Source organism: Berghia stephanieae, chromosome 2, assembly GCF_034508935.2.
Source record: "Berghia stephanieae isolate SIO BIC M18660-M18661 chromosome 2, UCSD_Bste_1.3, whole genome shotgun sequence".
Classification (NCBI taxonomy): Eukaryota; Metazoa; Mollusca; class Gastropoda; order Nudibranchia; family Aeolidiidae; genus Berghia; species Berghia stephanieae.
In genome coordinates, this window is record NC_088361.1 from 95489008 (window position 1) to 95513007 (window position 24000).

At 35.8% G+C, this 24000-nt stretch overlaps 2 protein-coding genes across 13 annotated transcripts in view; both read right to left on the minus strand.

Annotated features, from left to right (window-relative positions):
• Positions 1-14148, minus strand: part of LOC144965925 (uncharacterized) — a 38120-nt gene extending 23972 nt beyond the window's left edge. Inside the window, exons 1-5 of one of the 3 annotated variants that reach the window (XM_078901781.1) lie at positions 10037-14148; positions 8143-8413; positions 7079-7209; positions 4976-5843; positions 1471-1622 (exon numbers count right to left, since the gene is read on the minus strand). In XM_078901781.1, the coding sequence (XP_078757907.1) occupies positions 1471-1622; positions 4976-5843; positions 7079-7209; positions 8143-8392 (1401 nt within the window). In that variant the 5' untranslated portion in view covers positions 8393-8413; positions 10037-14148. Of the gene's footprint in view, positions 1-1470; positions 1623-4975; positions 5844-7078; positions 7210-8142 lie in introns of all 3 variants that reach the window. The other 2 variants (XM_078901779.1, XM_078901778.1) reach the window with 2 other exon arrangements.
• An 83-nt stretch (positions 14149-14231) lies between these two features.
• The window catches only part of LOC144965927 (putative acyl-CoA synthetase YngI), a 46810-nt gene continuing 37041 nt past the window's right edge, over positions 14232-24000 (minus strand). For 7 of the 10 annotated variants that reach the window (XM_078901791.1, XM_078901789.1, XM_078901793.1 and 4 more), the window contains 6 exons: positions 23024-23076; positions 22296-22565; positions 21287-21417; positions 18085-18952; positions 16706-16857; positions 14232-14892 (listed from right to left, as the gene is read on the minus strand). In XM_078901791.1, coding sequence (XP_078757917.1) covers positions 14626-14892; positions 16706-16857; positions 18085-18952; positions 21287-21417; positions 22296-22565; positions 23024-23027 — 1692 coding nt within the window. In that variant the 5' untranslated portion in view covers positions 23028-23076 and the 3' untranslated portion in view covers positions 14232-14625. The remainder of the gene's footprint in view (positions 14893-16705; positions 16858-18084; positions 18953-21286; positions 21418-22295; positions 22566-23023; positions 23077-24000) is intronic. The other 3 variants (XM_078901797.1, XM_078901796.1, XM_078901798.1) reach the window with 1 other exon arrangement.

Here is a 24000-nt window from a genome sequence, read left to right on the forward strand (position 1 = left end):
AGAAATTAGTAATACCATTGTTGCTATTACTTTGGTCAAAATCGGCACTAGAACGCAATTTTGCCTCAATAAATCAAGAATAGCAACTGAACACATGTAATATAGCCTGTTAAAATGTAATTCAATGACATTTCAAGCTTTGAAGAACATGACAACAGAAATACATTAGAAACTTCAAACTTAAGTGTCACCTGTGACGTTTTAACCAATGACACCAATGGTCACAAAAAGTACCAGAAGTCACACAAACACTAGATAAATATCAGCCATGGTAATGAATTCATGTAACCATACGGTAACATCCGCCCTACTGATCAAATCTGCTAGTTTGTGGTAATTTAGTGTGTTAATAGTAAATCAAATCAAATTTCTTGACAACCCTTCTTTTATCTGGATTCGTCAAAACCTTGAGTTTTGTCTTTTTCTTGATTGATACAACCCTGAAACATAAAAAATTAGAATTACAAGGCAATAATTAATTGTGTCAAAATCACAGTCTTATGTGAGATGTCATAATATCATATTTGTAAATAGAATAACAGCTGAAAACATAATTTTTTGGTGGCACTTTGTAATATCCAATATCAAGTGTTGCTTGTGACAATGTAAAATAGCGATGACACCAAAGTTCAACTTACCTTTTCTGCTTGGAGCCACGCTGGAAAGGCAAATGAAAGTGCTGCACTTCAAAGACTGGAAAGAAGGGTGGATCAAAATTGCGAATCGCCATTTAACGAAACAAACATCCACGTGTTCACGCATGCCGTGTTGCTTGTGACAAATGACACCAAAACCAATAAACCTCAATATCTGCAAAACGGTATACATTTATTCCAAGATTTTTCAGATAGTAAATCTATGCTTTTTTCTCATGATAAAACATTTTATAAACATTAAACATGAGCTTTAAAGTTTCGTGTTGAGTCTTAGTATTGTGCTGTGTTTGATGACACCAAAGGTCACAAGTAACACCAACTTTTTAAGAACTCTATATGAAACTTAATCAGATATGTAATATACTGCAATTGCGTTTGAAAGTAAATTTTGAGTTTATACTATTAGTCAAATTTCAATCACGTGAGCTAAAACATCACATTTAATTTCTACATGATTTCTAAAAAGGTGATGCGTTGACCTCGTTTTAAGCACAAGCCAAACAGCATTCAAATTTGGCTTTCAAGTTGTTTATTTCATATTCAGTTGAACAGAGTATGTTGAGCTATCTCATTTTATCTCTTCTTCATATCATCAATTGATTACAAGCATTAACCCAATGAAAACAGCCCATAATTAGGTAAAAATCAAATTTTCTTAACACTGGTATCAGGCGGGCACCTTTTGACCTTGGCTCATATATATATATATATATATATATATATATATATATATATATATATATATATATATATATATATATATATATATATACATTTTTGGATTTAAAAATAGGGGGACGGAGGAAAATCTCACCTTAATATCTGGATGTTTGTTGATAAGTTTTTCCATCCACCCAGGGTAATGGGTAAAACTATCTTTGGTGATGGCGTCTGCTTTACGGCACAACACGAAGAGTTGTCCTTCTTTGTTAAAGTAACCTATGTCACCTGTCTTGTACCAGCCATCTGGAAGTGGATTTTAATCAATATTACATATGACTAAAAAAGGAATGCATTTGCATTTAGTATGTTAACTAGAAAACAACACGCTAACGTCTCATTCTTCAACCACCCAGGAATACACACGCTACAATTCCTGCTACTTTGTATTATGTTTTCAACGTTCCTTTTGCTGACGAAGGGATTTCCGAGAAACGTCCAGTGTCTGTACTGTTCCCACCCGAAGCCATTTGTTAGCTACTGTAAGTGGTCAACAATATATTTAAAATACTGAACGCACAGTCCATTCTCGTTGTTATTTTCCTTAGATAATTAATCTATAAAGGGAAAAATAAAAGTGCTAAAACGCACTGGTATAATAAATTGCGAGTGGTTCTATAGCAGGTGTCATTTATATGGGTCTTAGCTATCTGTATGCCAATTTTTAGGCTTTCAAACCCAATATGCACGACTTTAGCCCATTTTCCCCTAATATAATGAATATGAAGAAAATATATGTATTTACTCAGTAATTTCCCTTGTTTAATATAACTGTAATAGGGAAAATTTATGGCCTTAAACCGAAACGTTATGATGGATTGCCAAAGTGGTTCGTTAGCAGATGGGTTTTTAATGGGTCTTGGTAATCTGCATGCAAATTTTCATGCGTTCAACCCGAATTTGCACGGTTTTAGCCTGATTCGCCCCACGATAGGAGCCTGGTATTCAAAGTATCAGTTTATAGCATGACACAGGGATTAAATAAAATTTGAGCACTTCAGGTGTACCAGAATGCGTTCAATAGAAGTGTGCACATTTTAGGCTCGACATGATTTGTTTTTTTCAATAAATTTATAGTGGAGAATCCGCAATATTTGCCGAGAAATAACGGCTATAACGAACAGGCAGTCATCTATTTTAATAATTATAATATTGTATTGTGCGGCTATGTGGTCTTTTGGTTTAACACTCGCTTTCGGATCGGGAGGTCCTGGGTTCGAGCCTCGCTTGAAGCATAGTTGAGTACTTGGAAAAGACTGTTTACTCAAATTCTCTCACTGCACTCAGGTGTAAAATGAGTACCTGGTCGTTGTCACTGTCCGAAGATTTAAATTGTAATATCTCCTATCAGGCGTCATGTCTCATTCTATATGTTAAATATTGCTGTAGGACAGGATCCCTTGTAAAGCACTTTGAGCACGTCTAGTGGATATTGTGCTTCATAAATGCTCAAAATAATATTGTGAAAATTGATATGGATCGAGACGAATCTTTTGAGCAGTCAACGATAAAATTGGTCCTGGAATAAAGTCTATAGGTGCGCGCCAATTAATCTGGCATCAGGGTGGCCAGATGGCGATTCCCAAGGCCAAGGTCAGATTAAGGACCGGTCATTATGCACCAGCAGATATTCTAAATGATCATTTGAGTCAACTGGGGATAGAAATACACTTAACTTAAAAAGGTTTACAAATAATAAATAAATAAATAAATAAAAATAATAATATAAATTCCCTTTATTCAACCCTAAAGCGAGATTTTTCTTTAGGATCTATTCCAAGGGAAGACTGGAATAACACAGGCGTCAGCCGCAGTGCAGCGCCGCAAAGCGTGGCTAAGGCTAGGTGATTTGCTTAAGGCAACGCAGCGCGACGGGTAGTCGAACTCGGTAACTGTTGGGTACGAAGCAAAGACGATACCGCTGAGCCACGATGTTTTTGTGTTTTTATTTTTGTGTGTGTATTTTTGTAAATTATTGGCATATCATTCTGTAAAAAATAGTTTTATAATCGTTATTTGGCAGTAAATCTGTGCTCGTTTGCAAAAAAAAAAAAGACAATGTTGACCCCGAGACTATTTTTTAATAATAATAATAATATTAATAACAATAATAATAATAATAATAATAATAATAATAATAATAATGATAATAATAATAATAATAATAATAATAATAATAATAATAATAATAATAATAATAATAATAATAATAATAATAATAATAATAATAATAATAATAAAAGAAATACTCTGTCTTCAATGAGGCTTTAAAGGAAGACAGATTTACCGCATCAGGTGTCTGCTGGAAGAGCATTCCACAAAGAAGGAGCAGAATATGCGCAAGCACGTCGTGAAAAATCCGACATAGGAATCAAACGGTTCAAGTACAGGGAGGTAGATGAGCGGAGAGAGCGATTCAGATTTCAGATTGAAAGAAGAGATCACAAGTAGTTGGGAGCAGTGCCATGGATGCACGACTTGAAATAGTAATTGGCAAGTTTGTGAGCAATCCGCTTCTCCACGGTAAGCCAATGAAACGATTGTAAGACTGGAGTTATGGCAATGTGATCTGACTTTTTCAATTTGGTTACAGTACGAGCAGCTTTATTTTGGAGTATCTGCAGTCTTGCAATCTAGCTTTTTGGCAACCCGTAGAGGAGGGAGTTGCAATAGTCAAGTCTAGAGGTAATCTGTGAGTGAACTAGCATTTTGCATGCGTCTAAGGCTCTTCACGTGTACAATGTTTCTGAGCGAATAATGATAATGTTGACATAATTTCGAGATGTGAGTTTGCATGTTCAAAAATTCACCTAAATTAAAGCTTAAATTTCTGACACTTTCAGATCTTTGACTATTGATGTTATTTATCATGATATCCTCCATCATGACAGTATTGCCTTTTTTCCTTAAGACAATTAGTTCAGTCTTGTCGTCAATGAACTTGAGTTTGTTCACTGACATCCAAGACCTGATTAGATTGTTCAGAATTATCAAATTACTTGGTGACAGCATATGTATATTTTATAATAACCACAATTCATGCATAAAGGGACTTGCAGTATTGTTTGAATTATCACCATGGTCATTACTGATAATGATTATTATCATTTGAACAATTTATCATCAATAAAACACATTTTCACGAAACACGATCCTCTGCTCTCATGCTTTTCTAAATATGAAAATTTGCATCAAATAGTTCAATAAACATTACAGGAAAATGGCCTCTTGTTAATCTTGAATTCTAAAAAACCCGAGAATTTGTACAAAGATCATTACAGGATGTCCCAGAGCCAACAGCAAAACTCTTGAACAAAACATGACACCCATTGGGGGTTTTCACTATGGCATTTCTGTTAGTAGCCAGATACTCATTTTACACTCAGCGGTACTCAGCCAGGAGACCTTCGGGTAAGAAGCCCAATATCATACTGCAAGAAAATTGAGTTTTATTCAATTGTAAAATGTGCACAGGTACGATAACATAATAATGTGTGCACATGCCTAAATGTGCATTAGGAGCCTTATTGATGGCTTTGGACCGTTTTTGTGCCATACATATAAATGCTGATGTTTTTATTTCAATATAAATTTCTTACCTTCGTTAAACGATTCAGCTGTGTTTGTAGGGTTGTTGAGATACCCTTGAAAAATCGTCTCAGTGCTCACCAGAATTTCTCCGTGTTCTTCCGCCAGCACCTCTTCCCCATCTTCTCCAACAACCTTGACCTCACAGTTCATCGGACGCCCGGCACACATTTCTTGGAAGTCTGACATATTCGTGACGCGGTTGGCACAAACTAGAAAAAGTTCTGTCATTCCATAGAGATTGGTAATTTTGTTCGTGATTAGTCCTAGTGCTTCCATTGTGTTGTTAGATATTGGACCACCCCCTGTGGCAAGTACATCTAGTTTATTCCTTATTTCAAAACCTTCATTACTTGCATTCAGGATGTGTTGGATATCACGAGAGAGCAAGTAAGCTTTATTGACGTTTGTCGTGTTAAATATATTGATCAAAAAAACACCCATTGATATTTTATGTGGAAGGCCATTGGTGAAATCAATTAATATTCTTTTGCAACCAAATGTAGGATAGATACGGGGAATACCGCCTATCCAACCCATTGACTGCATGTTGAAGAAAGTCATATCTTTATCATAACCTGCGTACATTTTGTAGGCTGGGTTGAAGTTCAGCACACTCTTATGAGAATGCTTTACCAGTTTAGAAAACCCTGTCGTTCCACTGGTCAAGAAGATCATAGCAGTGTCATCCTCGGTGATGTTCTCATCTACAAACATCTCCTCTTCTCTGTCTATGATATCAATCCATCTTTCTGATTCTTCCAAACCTTTGGCCTCGATCTCTATGATGTGAGTTAAGTCTGGGAGATTTTTAAACCCGATTATTCCTGTGGTTTTGTCTGTAAATTTGATATTCTCCAAAATATGCCGTGCTCCTCTCTGCGAGAAAATAATACAAAGGTAAAAGAAAAATTAACATAGATACTTTTCAGAATGCTGATAAGACATTGTTTTCGATGTCTCAGATTCTAAATCCTTCTTCGGACACTTTTGATTTTTCCTTGGACAAGATTGTTAACCCCCGTTTTGCACACTTCGACAACAGGAGTGATTGCTATTGAGGTAGGCGTTTGATGAATTGCCTATATTCCTTCGTGTAATGCCTAGCCATTGGCATATTGTAATGTTAAATTGTTACAAGCTTTAAGTCTCTTGGTAAGCCAGTTAAACGATTCAGCTCGTGTTGGGTTTGTGTAGGGTTGTTGAGATGCCCTTGAAAAATCCTCTCAGTGCGCACCAGAATTTCTTCCTGTTCTTCCGCCAGCAATTCGTCTCCATAATGACTGATGAAGAACAAGATGTAATGACTAACGCATAATTTAAAAGATCAATTCATTTTGGATACGCTATTTCGCTGTTATATAAAATTTGTTTTATAATTATTGCCTTGACCTAACAGACTAGTGTCATATCTGGTTTAAACAAAAGAACTTGAGCACCAAAAACATGTCTGCCAAATAGTCTATGTGGCTTTGTGGCATGACACTCGCATTCCCACTTGTAGGTACCTTGTTTCGAGTCCTAACTGGGGGACGAAATGATGAGTACTTTTAAAAAACAGCTCTTTACTCGTGTTCTCTCATCTTACTCAGGTTTTTAAAAAAAGATGCTATCACTTTGATACAAGAAGATTAATTACACAAGGTATGTGTCCAGGCCTTCAATGAGATTGGAACTAGTTTCTGTTTGTTTTTGTTTTTTTGTTTTTGTTTTTTTTTTTGGGGGGGGGGTTTGGTTTTGTTTGTTTTTTTTTTTGTTGTTTGTTTTGTTTTGTTTTTTCAAATGTTTTTTTTTTTGTTGTTTTTTTTTTTTTGAGATAACACTTTTGTACCCTATCGTAAAGCGCATTGAGAAAAAATTACGTGAACATTACTACTGTACTCTGGAAATATACGTATTTCAAATTTTAGACAGAAAACTCGTCCTTCAAATATAGACCGATTACAATGACACTCATCTTGAAGAAAAAAACTCTCTCCGGCAAAATATACTACATTTTTTTAAATGCTCAAAGCTCATGCTCAACATTTTGAAATTGATCTAAGGGCTACTATTTCATTGAAATATGCGTCGTGTTTTTGGCACGGTAAACATTAATTGACATGAGAAATTACCTCATCTCGGGGATCATAAATAATGGCTTTACTCTTGGACTCCTTAAGGTTGTAGATAAGGTCTTGACCGTCAGTCAGAAACAGCTGTCCATGTGAGGGGGTCGCTCCTGACGCAAGAGTCCCGAAATAGGCTGAAATGAAAATTTGAAATCTCATCTCAGGGGATGGTATTTTTTTTTTTTTTTTGTTGTTGTTGTTGTTGTTTTTTTGTTTTTTTTTTGGTTTTTTTTTTGGGGGGGGGGTCTTTCTCTTGTATTTCTCTATTTTGTTGTCTGGCACTGTTTTATTCAAACTTTTTTTCAGATTTTTATCTTACACTAGTGCCTGGCCCGGGAATTCCGATAGTTCAGTTGGTAGGACAGAGGGGACAGAGACCAATCCTAGGTGAAGTCGAGATTTTTTCTGACCCTTCTTTCTACCCAACAGTGGTAGCTGGGTCTGGAGGAAAGTAAAAAATAAAAACAAAAAAACTTGAGCTTTTATATAGTGCAATACCCACTAAACGTGCTCAAAGCGCTTTACAGGAGGTCCCTGGCCAACAGCAACACATAACATGTAGGACGAGACATAACGCCTGTCAGGCGATATTACAATTTTTGGGACAGAGACAACGCTGTTAACGGTCAGGTACTCATTTTACACCTGAGTATGGTGATAGAATGTGAGTAAAGAGCTTTCACCAAGGACTCAACTATGCGCCGAGCGAGGCTCGAAGCCAGGACCTTCCGATCCAAAAGCGAATGTCATACCACAAGACCACATCGCCTCAGTACTTTGCGGTAGACTGGCGTCCTATCCAAAGGGTAACAATCAATTGCTTTTGTCCATTTCACGCTATAGAAAACTAGATAAAATCCGGCTCCATGGGCCTCATAGCTCTGAAGGACTACTAAAGTGCCTGTTCCCCAATTTGCCACTGACTGAGGTCATACAATCAAGATGTTTAATCGCCAACCCTTGCGGGCAGAACTCAACATCACAATGAAAACGTGTTTCAAGTCCACTATCAGATATTTAGGATTAACCCTTGTAAAGAAATCGTAATAATATAATAAACAACTTACTTAAAAGCCGTTCAGGAGAATTGACCAAAGTGTTACAGACGATGTCACCCTTGCCAAGACCAAGACGTCGTAAGACCGCGGCAAACTTCCTGGAAATGTCCCAAACATTTTGCCTTGTAATGACTCTCCGTTTCAAATTGTGGTCCACAAATATGTAGGCTGTCCTGTCTGGATTTTCAGACGCTAACTTCTGTAGTTTGTCAATAAGCGTATTGTTTTCTTTAAGACACTCTGTCACGGGTTTGGCCATTGGAAATATAATCGTGGGTCACTGTAAAGAAAAAGTGGTGTGATAATGGTTGACATTTAATATAGTGGTGGTGGTGGTGGTGGTGGTGGTGATGATGATGATGACGGTGATGATGGTGATGGTGATGATGATGATGATGATGATGATGATGATCGTGATGATGATGAGCATGATGATGATGATGATGATGATGCTATTGATGATTATGTTGATGATGGTTATGGTGGTGTTGGTAGTCAGGGTAGTAGCAGCAGTAGTAGTAGTAGTCTTAGTAGCAGTAGTTGTAGTAGTAGTAGTATTAGTAGTAGCAGTAGTAGTAGTAGTAGTATTAGTAGTAGCAGCAGTAGTAGTAGTAGTAGTAGCAGTAGTAGTAGTAGTAGTAGCAGTAGTAGTAGTAGTAGTAGTAGTAGTAGTAGTAGTAGTAGTAGTAGTAGTAGTAGTAGTAGTAGTATAATTAATAAAGAAATTTAATAGGTTTTGTAAATTTATAAAGAAATAGAATAATTAATAAAACAATAACTTAAGGATTCCAGAAATATAAATTCCCTATATCCTATATCTATCTTGACAAATATGCAACAAACTGAAAGTCTATAATGGCTAAAAGATTATGTAATGTAATAAAAAAAGCTGTGAAACTACGGGAGTCCTCCCACTGGTTAATGTGGATGTAATATTTCAACTTGAACTAATCTGAGTTCTTTTATAAAACGCATGGTTTTGATACGGTCAGATATTTAATTTATTCAAGTGTGACCAATCGTACCAAAAAGGTATTAAGACGAGGCAATTTAGATGCTGAAAATCGAATTTATAGCCGAAGATATTAAATATTAAATCAATGAATTTTATTTTGTAGGAAACTATAGAACGAACAAAGTTGACGTCATTCAGCTCTTGTTATTATATAGGTTCAGCAAATCCAAGTACGTATCTATAATCAATTATAAACTAATTAAAACACACTGTAACATGCACAAAACATCTAACGATAGAAACGTCCATTGACGATAATTAGCAGAGGACAGCATACACATTAAAAAGAAGTTACCCGTTATTATTTTTACTATCTTTCTAGAGGCGCGCCAACTTCACCCCTGCGTTAGTCGGTCCGTAAAGATAGTATGCGCTTGGCTAAGAAGCTCATAACATTGCCATCCGGAAGTGTAACGGACCAACACACAAAACTGTGTGTATCCATGAACGTTTATAGACGGGTTAATACAGTTCAGTGAGCATTACTCATTAACGCGGATCGCAAAAAACAATAACAGAGACCTGAGTGACGTCATCTTCGAACTACTCGTATCTATAAAATTTCAACAAAAATAACACAGACGACTCTACCTCAATATTTAATATATTCTTAACAAAAACGTGTCGTCTCTTTAAATTACACAATGAAAATAAGCGTTATACAGACGTTAGTTGGGAAATTGGTTCGTTACTTTCTTGAGGGGTGCACCTTTTTGCGAACGGACACCCAAGTCAAAGAATCTTTGACCGAAGTGTACCAGACTATTACTACACAACCATAGGTTTTTACTAGACCCAATAGAAATTCATACGTAATGCATTACACATAATATAGCTTTGTGATGAAATTAACATCAACATAAATCAATAATTCTAAATGATACTCACCTTTTTTTTTTCAAACCAACTGCACATTGAAAAAGGTTGCAAATCGAACACAAAATTCCGACAAAAATATGAAAAACAATATTGTCTGTTTTGCTCTCATCACTGGGGAATTCCTTTTTATTCTATAATAAGCGATCATGTGATAGATAGGTAATAATTGGTAATGATAAGTCATGGATTTGCTGAACCTCTCTATTATCACTTGTCAGGTAAAGTATTCTGAAGAAAATAATAAAACTTCTTTGTTTGCTGTGCGGCAGTGTCAGTTTAAGTGATAAGAAAGGTTATAATGACCTATTTTTGGAAACCAGATCAAGTGAGGTCAGTAACCTTTTGACACATTATCGGTCAACTCCATTGAATACTAATTAATTTGGAATAAAACTCGTGACATCAAACCCTTCTTTCCTCTTTAGTTCCTAAATATTTGGGAGTGTATATGTAATCAGTCCTTAGGAGTACTAATAATGAGTAGGTTTCATAAAGGTGACATAACTATTTCAATAGCAGGATGCCTTGCCAGATTCTTAGAGTCATAAAAGACAGAGGATGAATGATCTTTATTGACGACCAGAATATATTTAGACTAGATAATAAGATATCACCATTCTGACACCAGAATATGAATTACACAAGGTGTGTATACAGTCCTGGGAAACAATGGTTTATCACTTCCAATGAAATAGGAACCAGTTTATTGACAACACACTTTTCTTCCGTATCTACTCTTCTTTGAATTGAACCATAACTATCTTAAGAACATGCCTGTAATCCGAAACAATTAGCCAAACAGATCCTGAGCATCTCTCAACATTTTAAAACAACCAATTGGATTCAATAGTCTGATGTCACGCGCCCGGCAATGGCGGCCATCTTGGTTCTAAACAAAGAAAATCATTACTTTTTATTCTTCATGCTGGCTAGAACTTTTCATTCCCTTTTCATATGCCTTGTGATCAGAATGTGTAAAAGTCAATACATAATCAAATTGATGGGGTTTTTTTCCTCTGGATACGCGTTTAAGCTCGCCGTGGAAATATTTCATACGGCGTCCGCCACTGTTCCGATAGTTTAGAGCCAGTGTTACTAAGTTACCATCCGTCATTAGGAAGGAAGTGACATTACGACTGTTGAAGACTAATGTAAAAAAAAAAAATAAGTGCGGTTGTCAAGTGTATTAATGCAATTCCTTTATCAGTGTGTCAAAATATTGTCATAAAGAGTCAGTTTGTGATAAGTACTCACAAATTGTAGGGCTAATAGGATTCAATAGTCTAGTGTCACGTCCGCCCAGCAACGAGCAGCTTGGTACTAAACAAATAGAATCGGTACTTTTAATTCTTCATGCTGGCTAGAACTTTTTCACATGTCATGTAATCAGAATGTATAAAAGTCAAAAACATGATCAGATTTATAATGTTTTTCTCCTCTGGATATACTTCTATGCTCGTAAGAGAAGTATTTCATAAGGGCGTCCGCCGTTGTTTCGATAGTTTAGAACCAGTTACTAAGTTACTATGCGTCATTACGAGGGAAGTGACGTCACGACTGTTGAACCCTATTGCTTCGGGTGGCAAGCAAGTAGTTACTTAAGATGGCTATGTATAGATAGAATGAAGTTGACGTCACTCGGGTCTTTGTTATTGTTTTTTTCCCATCCTTTTCTATGAATAATTCTCACTAAACTGTATTACCCAGACTATGAACGCTCAGGGTTACACACAGTTTTGTGTGCTGGTCCGTTCCGGATGGCAATGTTGTGAGTTTCTTCGCCAACCGCACAATATCTATAAACATTTAAAAAATAATAATACAGAAACCTCCCAGTTAGTTGGAATGTTAACCAATGTAAAAAAATATAAATCCTCATCTTTCGTAGTGCGTTGCTCCCACCGCTTTTAACCGGCAAAAGTCTAGCCTTTTAATATTATTGACTCTCGCTCGCCCTTTCCTGATAAAAGAATGTTCAGAGTTCGATACAAACTTTAGGTCTATAGATAGCTTGAAGATGACGTCACTCAGGTCTTTGTTATTGTTTTTTGCCATCCGCGTTTATGAGTAGTGCTCACTGAACTGTATTAACCTGACTATAAACTTTCATGGATACACACAGCTTTGTGTGTTGGTCCGTTTTACTTCCGGAGGGCAATGTTATGAGCTTCTTAGCCAAGCGCATACTATCTATAGATACCTGCTCACGACCGGAAGAGAAATAAGAAAAAGGATCTCTGCCACCGTGCGCTGTTTGCGGGAGTTAGGGTGCTTGCTTTCTTTTTTTTTCAACAAAAGCCTTTTGTCTTCCTGCCCACTATGAGAGGTCAGGAAGTATAATGAGTAGAATTCACAGCAGTAACTTAAATGTTTATATCAAGAACTTCGAAGTGATGCTAAGGCCTAAAAGTTGTGGACTGTAAAATGCAATAAACAAAAATTAATATAACAGCTCTAAAGAAAAACAAAATACATGGAACGTTTTGGGCTAAAAACTCTTCTTCAGCCAGCAACAAAATAATAATCAACACACAAATACATTACTGTAAGGGGCGGTTTGGGTCTTTTCTAAAAAATGTAATTACCTATATTGGGTGGTTTTAATCATCCTGTATCGTCATTATAGGTTAAAAAAACAACATTTATGGTGTAGAACTTTAATTATCTGTGTGGATACCAATTTTGCGACCTAATTTGGGGCTCGGACATCAAAAAAAAAAAAAACAATCTTGTGGCAAGAGCATGTTATGTTTGCAGAAAGTAATAATTATGGAAGGCAATCTTCTGTATAACTAGAACTTTACTAGATTTAAATGAACATCGCATTTAAGCATCGACTGATTGCTATACTCTAAGAACAAGTAACTAGCCAGTAGAAAGGGAACCGCCAGAATTACATAAACATGCCAGATTGACCAACGGCACCAGATTGGCCAATTGGTGCCAAATCCAATATAACAGAGCACACTTGGAGTCTACATCTGTCCCTATTTGAACTACTCGCCTTTGTCTTACTTTTTCTTGGGTGCTTTAATTGTAATTCTAGAACGTTTTACTGTCCCATTTTCTTCCTTTTTACTGACGCTAATATGACCTTAATGTGTTGTAAGTGTCTTAAAACCCGTAAAAACAAACAAAACAAGAAAATCTGAAACTTTAATATTCATTTGTAACTCTTATCTATAAAAGAAATTATGATAAGAAAAAGTATGTATATCGTCGTCATACCATAAATATTTATATCAAGAAATTCTGCATCATTATCATTCACTTACAACCGTTATTTATAAAAGAAATCATAGCATTCATAATCATTAACTGTTAACAAATAAAACATCACATCGAGGTAATTTGACCAATAATTAAAAATTTTGGCCATTAAAAAATAAACTATTGGTCATTTACAATGACCTGCCCATATTCGCAATAGGTACATGTCAGTTTACAAAAATATGAAAGGTATTAAAATTTAATAAAAGATAATTCTAAAAAGTCTGGATTTATATTTTCTGACAAGCTTAGAATCATTCTAATCAATCGATTTTTGAATTAAGAGTTAAAAGGTAAATAAATAAGAATAGTATTATTAATTATAAATGAGAATAGTAATAATATAAATTATATATACCGAGATAATTTCATATATATTGTAGATTTGTGCCTGACTCATAACGTTATCTATCAAGCTACAGTTACAGCCCAGACACACCAAAACAAGAAACATACGTTGGTCTCACTGAGTGTTCATTCAAAACCAGAGACAACCTGCATAAATTTTCCTTCAAAAACATGACACAAACCACATTCTACTACACTAAGCAAACACATTTGGCGCCTCAAAGAAAAAAAAACATACAACACAGAATTACATGGAAAATCATCTCCAGAGCACAGTCGAATTCGCAACCTCTGCTTGGAAGAAAAATTCTTCATCAACACAAAACCGAACATGGCAACACTCAACAGAGGAAACGAGCTAACATCTTCATGCATAGAAACAAACACCTTTTTAATGTAATTACAAACCACCATAAATGCGAAGCCGAAAACGTACGATAAACACAACAAACTACTTTCACTTTCACTTCCTGATGAGAACGAATGCTCGACATAAGTATACTTCGAATATTATATCTATATATATATATATATATATATATATATATATATATATATATATATATATATATATATATAGCTTTAGAATGAAAATGCCACAAACTCACAGATACATAATACGAGTATATATTATATTAACTATATCAAAAACCACATAAGACATCCATACTGATCTAAATAAACGATATAAATAAAATATGTTTTCACATTCTGTAAGAATGCATGCAGACCATATTGAAAACATTTTTTCTTATAGTTTTGATACTTTTCTTAAATCATCTAAGTCGACGTATAGTGATTCTTAGGTCTGATAAATCAAAATATGGGCTCGTTGTTGTCAAGGGAATACTATAATACTCTCAAAACAATGGAAAATATTGTCCATTACACCAATGTTAAATCGAGCCCATATTTACGTTCAGTCATCAGACCTATAAGAATGTGCACATTGGTCTGAGCATTATATTATATTATAGCATTCAATTATAGTCAACTTTCAAGCGCTTTAAAGCTTCTTCTCTCATCTTTTTTCGGTCAACTTTTCCATTATTGTTTACGATGAATTCATCAAATATCAAATAGTATCTTGGAAGCGGCGTCATCTTGTCGTCTTGGTCAGTCAAGAAGAGATTCTTGCAATATTCTCGCATGTCTTCGATGGACACTTTGGCACCAGGCATCAATTTCATACACAGACAGATCTCTTCGTGGTGGACTGGATCCGGTATTCCGATTACAACGGTTGCCTGATTAGAAAAAATATCATCATCACCATCATCATCATCATCATCATCATCATCATCATCATCATCATCATCATCATCATCATCATCATCATATCATCATCATCATCGTCATCATCATCATCATCATAATCATCATCATCATCATCATCATCATCATCATCATCATCATCATCATCATAATCATCATCATTAGCGTTATCATCATAATCATCGAATGATTGATCAATGTCGTCATCATTATCATTAATATTTTCATCTTCAGAATCATTGTCAATAATATCATCATCTCTCATTGTCAATAATATTATCATCATCCCTCAAAAAATGTCCGACATTTGAAAACTTTAAAAAGAAACTTAAAACACATCTCTTTAGGAAATCATTTGATGTTTAACATTTCTATTAGGCCTACATGTTATAGATATCCAGAATTTTCATCTTTTAGCACAGTGCGTGGTAATTAAATTACAAATTGATTAATGCTATTCCAATTTGATAGATTTTATGCTTAAATTATCGATTTATTGTTGTGTTATATTTGCATTGTAAAGCGCCTCTGAGCATATTGTGGATCTAGGCACTATATAAATTCATTCATTATTCATTATTATTATTCATCAGTCATTAAACACATCATACTAATCTTTACAATTAAGGTATATTATCTTTTAAACAAAAGGTTGTATAAACGTATTAATAGGGTATTATGTAACATCTGTATGAACAGTAATATAACCCAGGTTGAACATTTTCGAAAAATGGCATGATGTTATGTTTAAAGTGGCGTGCTACTATAAATAGCAATCAAGATTTTAGACAGGATTCCAAAGAAACTGGTCACTTTATTTAAAATCGCATAGCTTGAAACGGACAATAGCAATTGCCTACTACCCTTTTGGATAGGACGCTAGTCTATCGCAAAGTACTTTCCACAAAATCGAATACGCCCCAGCTCCCAACTCACTGCTAGGAGGACAGAGGGAATCAGAAAAAATATCGACTGCACTCAGGTTCGATCTCGCGCCTTTCTTGTGTGCGACGAGTACTTTACCAACTAAGTTATCGGAACCTCATGTTACCGGGACCCCCAGCTATCGAAACCCTCTTCTACTATATATCTATATATTCGTGTCAATGATTTGTATGTACAATTAATCTCACTACCTATTTATTATTTGTTTATATATCATTTATTATTGCTGTTATAAAAGCCCCATTGAGCATTGTAAATGGATAATGGTCCTATATAAATGGCCCATTACATTGCATTACATTACATTGTCCCCAAACAATTTTTTTGCCATACATATCTCAAAGGTACCTACTTCTGGTGTTTTGTTGACCCATTAATAGAGCGCCTCGATCACACAAGCTTCAATTTAACCACATCAAATGTGATAAGGGAGTTTTGGCTTATCCTTTTATCAGCAATGATTCGAAATGATGTAAAACGCTTTATTGGTGTAAAATATTAAAAAGAAATACAGTTGAATTTACGATATGAGAAAACAGATACATCAGAATAAACAGCTTTTACTTCTCAAATAAACTTTAAAGTAATTTTCTAGCACTGTTCTTCATTTTTTAATTTAGACTGACGAACTTTCCATTTTTTTAAAATCAAATGAGAAAAACCTAGGTCCACAAATTAGCAAATCTGATAACCGAGCGCTCAATTATCGACGTGATTTAACATTGTAATGGACAATATTTTGCGTCGGTTTTAGAATAATTCCATGAGATCATACGACCAATTTGAATATCAGGCCTGCAAATAATTACACATCGGGAGAAAAAAAAACCCACTACATACCTTAATATCTGGATGTTTGTTGATAAGTTTTTCCATCCACCCAGGGTAATGAGTAAAGCTATCTTTGGTGATGGCGTCTGCTTTACGGCACAACACGAAGAGTTGTCCGTCTTTGTTAAAGTAACCTATGTCACCTGTCTTGTACCAGCTATCTGGAAGTGGATGATAAATGATGAAAAGACTGGATTATCTTATATTTATATCCTGAAATGTCATACAACCTAAAAAAAATTAAAAAGCTACATGTGGTCCATTTAAAAAGAATAGTAAAGTAACAACATAAATAACATGGTGAATAAAACACCATATTCGTCTCTAGTGTCTTTTTCGTCATATTTTGTTATGGAGGGGAAAACCGAAACGGCAACATTATCTGTCTCCGTTGATTAAACTGAATCTTCCATTACTTTTCCTATTGTTACTATTTTTTTCCAAGTTTCAAGCAGCAACATTTTCACTTTCTCTTATGAATGAAGATTTGAGGATAATAATAATCATCATTTAAGACAGGATTTAAAATTAAAGATGTGCATTGAACATTATCTATTTTTGTGTTTGTTTTGAATTAATGAATAAAATTTAAACTCAGTTTCTATTGTATTAATAAACAATAGATTTCTGTTTTACTTAGGAGCTATTTTTATGGGCCCGATGAGATACTTTCTGGATTTAATACCTTATATATTTCGCCCACTTGCAGAATTCTTTTCGGATGTTAAGAACGGAAATTGATTCATATAAATTTGAAGAAAGTTATTGTATTCAAAATAATGAGAGGTATCACGAACTGGTATAAATTCAACGCAAGTACTCCCACCGCATTGCCATAATCGCTAACAGGAAGGTTGACACACAACTTGTTTGCTTAAAATGTTGGCGACTGTTTTCGATGGGATTTGACGAAACAAATTTGATTTTTCGATAAAACCATCACGATGTCTAATCAATCTCATAATACATGCAAACCATCTCCATATCAATAGTAAACACCATGCAAATATGGTGACTATTAGTCCAGTGGTTTCAGTATAACAGAAAAATCTAAATAGATCAGTAAATAAGAAGATTTCGAAATCAAAAATATATGTTTTTATTCTGGACGATAGCTCAGTTGGTAGAACACTTGAATCACGTGCAAAGGCACCGAGATCGATTTCGGGGGAATTCGAGATTTCTTTCTGACCTCCCTGTCCACCTAACAGTAAATGGGTAGCTAGCTCTGTTAGATCTGGCGGCAAGTACTTTGCGATAGACTAGTGTCCTATCCGAAAAGTAGCTAGCAATTTCTATTGTCTGTATCACGCCATAGAAACCAGGATAAACTCCGGTTCCTTGGCCCTAATGGCCCTGAAGGACTATAGCTGTAATGTTTAGAATACCTTCAGTAATCGCTTCAGCTGTCTTTGCTGGGTTGTTGATATAGCCTTTAAACACATGCCTGCTGCGTACCAGAATCTCTCCCTGTACTTCCACCGGCAACTCTTTGCCATACTCTCCCACAACCTTGACCTCACAGTTCACCGGACGTCCAGAGCACGTTTCTTGGAAATCCGAAATATTCGTGATAGGGTTCACGCAAGCAACAATCATTTCTGTCGACCCGTAAATAACCATGAGTTTTTTCGTGATTCTGCCAATGGCTTCCATTGTAACGTTATAGACAGGGCCGCCCGCTGTGCTGATAACGTCTAGCTTTGCGTGTATTCTTAATCCCTCGTTGTGCGCATCCAGACAATTTTGCACATCAAGTGCAGAGAGGCTTGCGTTGTTGACACAGGTCATGTTACACACAGTTATAATGAAAGCTCCAATCGACATGTTATCCGGAAGGCCGTTAGTTTGGTCGATAATCACTCTTTTGCAGCCAAATCTCACGTACCTACGTGGAAACCCTCCAATCCAACCCAAGGAACGTGAATTGAAAAGGACTGTTTCTCGACTGTAGCACCCATTCTCTATGAAATCAGCGCTGAAATACAGCAAATTCTTGTGAGAATGCGACACCAGCTTAGAAAATCCCGTCGTTCCGCTTGTGACGAAGATCATGGCAGTGTCATCCTCGGAGATGCTCTCATCTACAAACATTTCCTCTTCTCTGTCTATGACATGAATCCATCTGTCTGATTCTTCCAAACCTTTCGCCTCGATTTCAATCACTTGGGTCAAATCTGGAAGATCTTTATATTTTGTCGTTCTTGTAGTGACGTCAGCGTATTTAATGTTCTCCAAAATACGACGTGCCCCACTCTGTTACAAAAGAAGGAATATGAGAAGAAACATGATGAAAAATACGAATGTGTCTCATGAAATCTGAGTACAAAACATGTTCTATACTAATCACAATTCTTCACGAGAATCAAAGCAGTGCATCTACTCTTTAATTATGTCCAAAGATGTCCGTAATAGTGCCATAATTAAGACATTTTGGTTAAATATGAGCATTTATATACAACAAATATAACTAAACGTGCTTAACGCGTTTTACCTGGGTCTCAAGCCAACAGCAACGCAGACCATATAATATATTATGGGAGACATGACGCCTGTAAGGCGATAATATATATAGTATTATTACCCTTTTACAGAGATAACGCTGCTAGCGGTCATGTTCTCGTTTTGCATCTAAGTACAATGAGAGAATATGAAGAAAGAGCCTTTACAAAGGACTCGACTTTGTTCAGCTCAGAGCGGGACTCGAAACCAGTACCTACTGATCCGAAAGAGGCGTCAAAACAGGAGCCGATAAAGCTGCACGAATATGTTTCATTTGTCTACGGGGTTTTGTTAGCTTTACTGAAGAGCATTCGAATTGATAGTTTGGTACATTTTCGTGAAGATTCATGAGATGTCTGACCCTTCAGTCCAATCAGTTGTGTTTTACCTAGGTACAATTAAAAAATGGCGAAAACACTTGGTGATAAACTAGCACCCTATCACATATCACAAGGGTAGCAAATAATTGCTACTGAATGTTAATGGTACAAGAAACAAAAATAATTCTGATTTGTTCTGTGCATCAGCGTCACTGAGAAGAATACGAATGAAAAAACATTAAGCGGGTTGTTTGTTGTGTTTCTCTCTTTTTTTTTTTTTGTTTCGATTTGTATAGTTTTGCCTAAATTTCTCAAACTCAAATAATACTGTAAGAAAGAATTTCTATTGGGTAAATTCACCGTGATTTAGTAACTGTGAACAACCCAAGAGAACATACGCATGTCGTCATTGTGGAATATCTTTTTTTTTTAAACAATCTTATTTGGAATGACATTAAATTTTTGAAACCAAAATTGACTATGGTTCTGTTAACCAATTTAAGAAGTTAATGACAACAAATTGAATTCTTTAAGATACGAATAGGAAAAATGTTTATCATAGTAAAGAAATTGTGATTTATTAACATTGTTTCAATATCATGTCATGGATAAAGCATTGAAATAATACTTTAACACAGATCTATAGATGAGAAACTATACATACTTTCAATGAACGCATTATAGGACACATCAAATGGTCACATCTTACTGAATCACCTGCAAGTCAAACCTAAAATGTATAGGACTTCAAGTGAACGCATTATGGTAGGTACTTACATATGAAGTGTTGATCAGTGAAACTTAAAATGCGCACACTTCATATGTGCGCATTCACTCTCTCCTTACCAGACTTTTTTAGAAACTTCCCCAAAAATTCACACCCACCCAACACAAAAATACTTTTCTTACTCAAACAAAAAAGTAATAAGTACAGTCTATACAGAATGCTGTTCAGCAAAAAGAGCTCTACAGCACAGTGTTTAGTATTTATAGTTATAATCAAAGCATTTCTTTACATTGTGGGATGTGCAAGAGAAATCAAAATGAGACAATTGTCGGTTGTATCGTAACGAATGCGACGATTTTCCTATGGTTGGTAAGGAGAGAGTTAAAAGCTACAAATTTAGTGATCATATTTTATTGTGGAGATTCGACTGTCCCCACTGTCAGGGAACGCCAGAGACAGCAGACCTCCTAGTAATACACTACACTGCCATGATTGGCGGTAGGTTTCGAGGCTGTCCTCAACTGCTGTGACGGATTTAAAGACTGGCTAAAACTTCCAGTATGGATATGTAGACATACGCTACTACTATCACATTTTATTAAACCACACTATATTGCCCCGTGTGGTGTCCGGGGTCCCTCAACTGAGAGGGTACAACAATAGCCCAACGCCAATCCAGCGTGTCGTACAAGGCCACTAATGGTGTGTGACTCCCCCATTTTTGAGTCACCTGGTCCTCCAAGTTGGGGGTTGTCGAAGGGTTAACACCTCTTCCTTAAAACTCAAACCGTTACAGAAACACAGACGGACATATCAAATCCTTTTTTTAGCTTGGGCGAATTGAAGAGTTTCTGCAATGACACAATTTGATATACAGAGAGGTGATAAGACATGGAACGAGATAAAAAAAAGTTAGCTCAGGATAGAGAAGGATGGAAACTGTTTGTCTGTGGCCTATACCCTGACCCAGGGTGAAAAAGGCAATGATGATGATGCTGACATTATAATGTGTACTTATAACGTAACATAGCGGAACATTACCTCATCTAGGGGATCATAAATAATGGCTTTACTCTTGGACTCCTTAAGGTTGTGGATAAGGTCTGATCCATCAGCTAGGAACAGTTGTCCCTGTGAGGGTGTCGCTCCTGATGCAAGGGTCCCGAAATCGGCTAAAATGATAAATGAAAATAAAAATAAACTTAAGCTCTTAAATAGGGCAATATCCACTAAACGTGCTCAACGCGCTTTACAAAGGGTCCTTCACCAACAGCAACACGTAACATGTAAAACGAGACATCACGCCTGTTAAGCAATATTACATTTTTCTCTAACACAAACAATCTGTTTGCGGCCAGGTCTACTCATTTGACACCCGAGTATGATGAGCGAATGTGAGCAAAGAGACTTTCACAAGACTCAACTAGGCACCGAGCTAGGCTCGACCCAAGGACTTTCTAATCTGAAGGCATAGGCCATATAGCTGCACTATTATAAATAAATAAATAAATTATTCATCCCCAAGGTGCCATTTTTCTTTTAGGTATATTCCAAGTGAAGACTGAAATAACCAAGCCGTCGTGGAAAATCCTGGTCCCGACGTTGTGTCCTTGGGTAAAACACTTTAAACACATTACCCTACTTGAATCAAGCGTAAATGAGTAGCTGGCTACATGCAATTATATATATATATATATATATATATATATATATATATATATATATATATATATATATATACGATAACAGGCGACTGGTACATTTTTTAATTGGAAAAATGCTTCTAAGTGGCCTGTTTGGGAATAAATGAAATTGTGTGAAGTGCATTGAGCATGGCTAATCGCTGGAAATGCTCTTTGTAAATGATCATAGTTATTTATTTGTTTTTTTCAAAGCCGACAGGAGCACTTAATGTGGTATGATTCGAGTCCCTGTGGTAATTTTCTCAGAATGATGATAATGTGACGTAGCAGATATGAAATCCACCTCTTTTTATATAAATATTACTGTTTTGAGGCGACTGTTTATAATCAGCGACCAATCAACTTACTCAAAAGACGTTCAGGAGAATTGACCAAAGTGTTACAGACAATGTCACCCTTTCCCAGACCAAGACGTTTTAAGACAGTTGCAAACTTCCTGGAAATGTCCCAAACATTTTGCCTTGTGATGACTCTCTGGTTTAGATCTTTGTCCACAAATATGAAGGCTGCCCTGTCAGGATCTTGAGCGGCAAACTTTTGTAGATTGTCAATGATTGTAGCATTGTCTTCCACTGGAAAGTTCATCCCAGTCTCCGCCATTGGAATTTTTTTCTGAGCTGTTGGTCGGACAAATGTTGAAAAAAAATATAGGTCAGTAACGGGCAAACACTTTTTTAAAAATTTGTTTTTAATACATTTTTATAAATTTGACCAGAGAGTCATCCTTCCAACAGTGAACGATTAAAAGGATCCTCAACTCGTCAATAATTCTCAAAACTGGGGCTTGAAGGAACACTTTATGAACTTCCGTGTTTGAAGATTTCTGGTCAATATTCTTTTAATGTGTATGCATGTATGTATGTATGTATGTATGTATGTATGTATGTATGTATGTGTGTGTGTTTATGTGTGTGTGTTTATGTGTGTGTGTAAAGGGGCGGCGTCAGAGTACGGCAGTAAATATGCGAGCAATTGGTAAATAATATTTAAAACTATTTTTACAGTTAAAAAAAAACTATTGGTGAAGTCTTGAGTTACAATGACAAGTAAAGATCACCCATAGTAAAGCACTCACCCATAGTCAAGGGAACTTGTGCCAGGTGCAGGTGTGATTACTGTCTGATCCTTCTGTTCATACAACATTGGTAGGATAGCAAAATTGTTAGAGCTTAATTATGTACTTAATGGAAGACCAAAAGATGGGCAACAAATCCCAATGTCTGTTTACAACATTAAAAAATCTGGTCTAGAACAAATGCTACAATCACAAATATTTTTCTAATTAAAAAAACAAATGACGCCTTCCGCCATGTCATCATTAGATACAGTCGCCTTGGCATTCTATGGCGGAATATCGATTAGCTATCAAACAAGATGTCTGATTTCAACAAGAATCACCCATGTTGTCCAAAGTCAGCAAATTCGGAGTTAAATAATCTTGCTCAAGGAAAAACATGAAAGTGCCTGGAGCCGGCTCGAACACGGATCACATTGCAATGCCTTAATTACTCGGCCATTTCTCCCCTACTGAATAAAATTGTCATTTCCTTTCTAAATCTTTTTCTGATTGTCTCAATTAAATGGTTAGCTGAAGTTGGATACTTCTGTCAAAATGATTGGAAAATATATAACCATTATTGCAAAAACATGTTATTTATATGTTTCAAAGTATGTCATAGTAAAGTGCTACCATTCTTAAATTATGGTAAGACACAAATTTTAACCAATCATCTAAAAACGGTAGCTTTGGGATGACGAATTAGTCTTTGGTAACATGTTTGTGTGTGTGTGTGTGTGTTTGTGTGTGTGTGTGTGTGTGTGTGTTTGTTTGTGTTTGCGTAATTTAGGAAAAAGTATATAGAGTATTTTCAAAAACCAAATACTAAAACTTCATATTTCTGGCCATTTTAACAGTAAAATCCATTTTACGGCAATGATTAGGATGTTATATTACAGATTTGATAGTACAGATATGTTTGATAGAGAAAATAATAATCCTGGCTAGAAACTTAATATCTGTATTATTTATTATTACTATATCTCTTTGGCTTA